Below are 3,676 nucleotides of genomic sequence, written 5' to 3' on the forward strand. Positions count from 1 at the left end.
AGAAAAATTGAAAGTTTATATATTTAGATTTAAAAAATTAAAATTTTGGGATAACTAGAAATATTTAAAGTACATGTATTTATCGGCAATAACCCTTTTGTTTTATACTAAATAGTATTCCTCTGTCCCTGAAAATTTGTCATTTATTTCCATTTTCGTCCATTACTAAAAATTTGTAACATTTCACTTTTACAATTTTTGATAGTGAACCTCATATTCTACTAACTCATTCTTACTCACATTTTATTACAAAACTAATACTCCCTCCGTCCTTAAAAATCTGTCACATATTTCCTTTTTCGTCCGTCCATAAAAATTTCTCACCTTTCACTTTACCATTTTTTGTAGTGGACCCTACATTCCACTAACTCATTTCACTCACATTTTATTTTAAAACTAATAAATAAAAATAGGACCTACATGACACTAATTTTTTCAACCCACTTTCTATTACATTTTTTAAATTCGTGTCGAATCAAATGGTGCCAAATTTTATAGAACAGAATGAGTATATAAAAATAGAACACACGTATGCCATTAACTTTTTCACTCGCTTTCTGTCGTAGTACTATCTTTTAAAATAGATCAAATAAAGACAAATTATATTAAAACTAGTCTATGTAGAAAGAACCCAAATTTGACCAATAAAGAAATATTCAGGTTAGCGGGCAGCTTCAACTACTCCATGTAGTAGTAAAATTCAAGCCATCGCTTTTGTAAGAAAAGTAAATTCGTCAATTTTCAACAATTAACCCTCTGCATAAATAAATAACACTATCATCATCCATCAACCTAGCATTAGTGAGCAACACGCTAGTATTATGGAGATCCAAACATCATTACTATTACTACTATGCATCCCACTCTTGCTCTTCACTCTCTTATTCAAAAAATCCAAAACCCAAAACTCAAAAACTAGAAATATCCACATCCCACCCGGCCCATGGAAGCTCCCCTTCATCGGAAACATCCACAACCTCCTCGGCGCCGTCCCTCACCGCTCCCTCCACATCCTCGCCCGCAAATTCGGCCCAACGATGCACCTCAAACTCGGCCAACTCTCCGTCGTCGTGGTCTCCTCCGCCGACGCCGCAAAGCAGATCACCAAAACCCACGACCTCAACTTCTCCTCCCGCCCCTCCACCATCGTCACCGAGATCATCACCTACAACTGCACCAGCATCACCTCCGCCCCCTACGGCGACTACTGGCGCCAGCTCCGCAAAATCTGCACGCTCGAGCTCCTCAGCGCCAAGCGCGTGCACTCTTTCCGGTCGCTCAGAGAGAGAGTTTTCCTCGACCTCGCTCTCAGGATCGCATCGAAAGAAGGATCGCTGATCAATCTGACGGCGGAGCTAAACGCGTCGACGTACGCTCTTATTTCGAGAGCGACGCTTGGGGAGCGAACGAAGGAGCATGAGGCTCTGATGCCGATTCTTGAGGAGGTGATGGAGTGTGCTGCTGGATTTGATGTTGCTGAGTTTTTTCCTTCGGTTAAGTTTCTTCAGGGGGTGAGTGGGTTTAGGAGGAGAGTTGGGGGTTTGCATAGAGAGATTGATGGCATACTTGAAGATGTGATCCGTCAGCACAGAGATGTGAAGGCGGACGAGCGAGGAGAGCACGAAGATTTTCTCGATGTTCTTCTCCGGGTTCAGGAAGATGGACTCGAGCTTCCTCTTACGACTGAAAACATCAAGTCCGTGCTCGTGGTTAGTTTTCTAATTTTCTTCTCTCGTCTCTCGTCTTTCATGCATCACTTAGCATCTTTAATAGTCCTGTTTGCTCGATTATTGGAACTCCATCTGAGAGTAGTAGTGGGGTGTAATTTATCTTTCGAAAACAGAGTTTTTCTCGACTTGACTTATATTTGGCTTGTTTTATTTGTTCTCCATCACATTTTGTTTCTTTCATTCTTTAGTACTCCCTCCGTCCCCTATAATTTGTCACCATTTGACCCGGCACGGGTTTTAAGAAATGTAATAGAAAGTGGGTTGAAAAAGTTGGTGTCATGTGGGTCCTACTTTTATATATTAGTTTTATAATAAAATGTGAGTGAGAATGAGTTAGTGGAATATGGGGTCCACTACCAAAAATGGTAAAAGTGAAAGGTGAGAAATTTTTAGAGACGGGCGAAAAATGAAATATGTGACAAATTTTCAAGGACGGAGGGAGTAATAATTTTGAGTAATACTTGTACCTGGCTTGTTTATGCATCACTTAGCATCTTTAGTAGCACTGTTTGCTCGATTCTCGATACCCCGTCTGAGATCACTTGTGTGACGTAAATTATCTTGCGAAATTAGATTTTTCCTTAACTCGACTTTAGTTTTTTTTTTTTTTTTTTTTTTCTTACATCTGATTGTAATAGTTAGAATACCCCTGACATATAAGAACATGTTAAGTTTTTCGATGTTTCTAACAAGTTCATCTGTCAAAACATGAAGGATATGTTGGGAGCTGGAGGGGAGACATCAGCCACAACAATGGATTGGGCAATGTCTGAAATGCTCAAAAACCCGAGAGTCCTTCAAAAGGCGCAAGAAGAGGTGAGGAAGGCTTTCGACGTAGATGGATACGTAGACGAATCTCGCATTCCTCAACTCAAGTATCTCAAGTCAGTAGTGAAGGAGGCTCTAAGGATCCATCCGCCACTGCCTTTACTACTTCCACGAAAATGCGGCCAAGCATGTGAGATCGATGGATATGAGATTCCAGCAGACACCAAAATCATCATCAACGCGTGGGCTGTCAACAGAGACCCCAAATATTGGAAAAATGCAGAGTGTTTCGAGCCGGAGAGATTCATGGATAGTTTGGTGGATTACAAGGGAAACAAGTTCGAATATATTCCGTTTGGCGCGGGAAGGAGAATGTGCCCTGGCATGACGTTCGGGCTCGCCAACGTTGAGCTCCCACTTGCAATGCTACTGTATCATTTCGACTGGAAATTAGGTGGTGGGATGAAGCCTCAAGAAATGGACATGGCTGATGGGGTCGGCGTGACGTCTAGAAGGATCAAAGATCTCTGCGTCGTTCCTTCTATCAGAAGACCTTTGCCTTCCAAATAATCAACAAAGCTCGCGAATAAAAATTCAGTGGTCCAGACATATTGTCACATAGTGTGTCCAACACATCAGGCAGTATCAATAAGCTCACTTGATCTATCATAAATAATGAATAAATGATCAAAGTTCCTTCCGTTGATCATATTTTTCCATAGTGTGTTATAGGCTACTTTTATTTGGTACGCATCAAACTTACTACTCCCTTCGTTCCCTCATAGTTGAGGCGAAACTTTTCAGCACGAAATTTAAGAAAGAGATTTTGAGTGTGTTAAATAAATGGGAAAAAAAAAGTAAGAGGGAGAAAAAAAATTACTATATATAAAAATGACTCAATTATGATGAAACTTCTCAAAATAGAAAAATGACTCAACCATGTGGGAACAAAGAGAGTAGTACTTTTACAAAGATTCAATGTCAAGACATTTTTAATTAAGTGGCAATTTTGCGAAATAGATAAAAGTCATGGAATGGAAAGAGACAAAAATATGGTCAAGTACGATACTATGGACTTTTGAAACTCATAGTGTGAGATGTTTTCAGTTGTCAATTTGATGTCAAAGTTAACCAACCTACCCTGACTCAATAATCAGACGACAACATTGACAACAAGA

General features: G+C 40.0%; 1 protein-coding gene across 1 annotated transcript; it reads left to right on the plus strand.

The window, feature by feature from the left end:
- Positions 1-798: 798 nt before the first annotated feature.
- Positions 799-3,294, plus strand: LOC125223845 (salviol synthase-like). The gene is made up of 2 exons (XM_048127143.2): positions 799-1,709; positions 2,445-3,294. Exons 1-2 carry the CDS (start codon positions 822-824, stop codon positions 3,066-3,068), a joined length of 1,512 nt encoding a protein of 503 aa, XP_047983100.1. The 5' UTR covers positions 799-821; the 3' UTR covers positions 3,069-3,294.
- Positions 3,295-3,676: the final 382 nt, after the last annotated feature.

The sequence above is a fragment of the Salvia hispanica genome, chromosome 1 (assembly GCF_029641045.1).
Source record: "Salvia hispanica isolate PSC_SH4W2 chromosome 1, Shi_PSC_v1, whole genome shotgun sequence".
In the NCBI taxonomy this organism is placed as follows: domain Eukaryota; kingdom Viridiplantae; phylum Streptophyta; class Magnoliopsida; order Lamiales; family Lamiaceae; genus Salvia; species Salvia hispanica.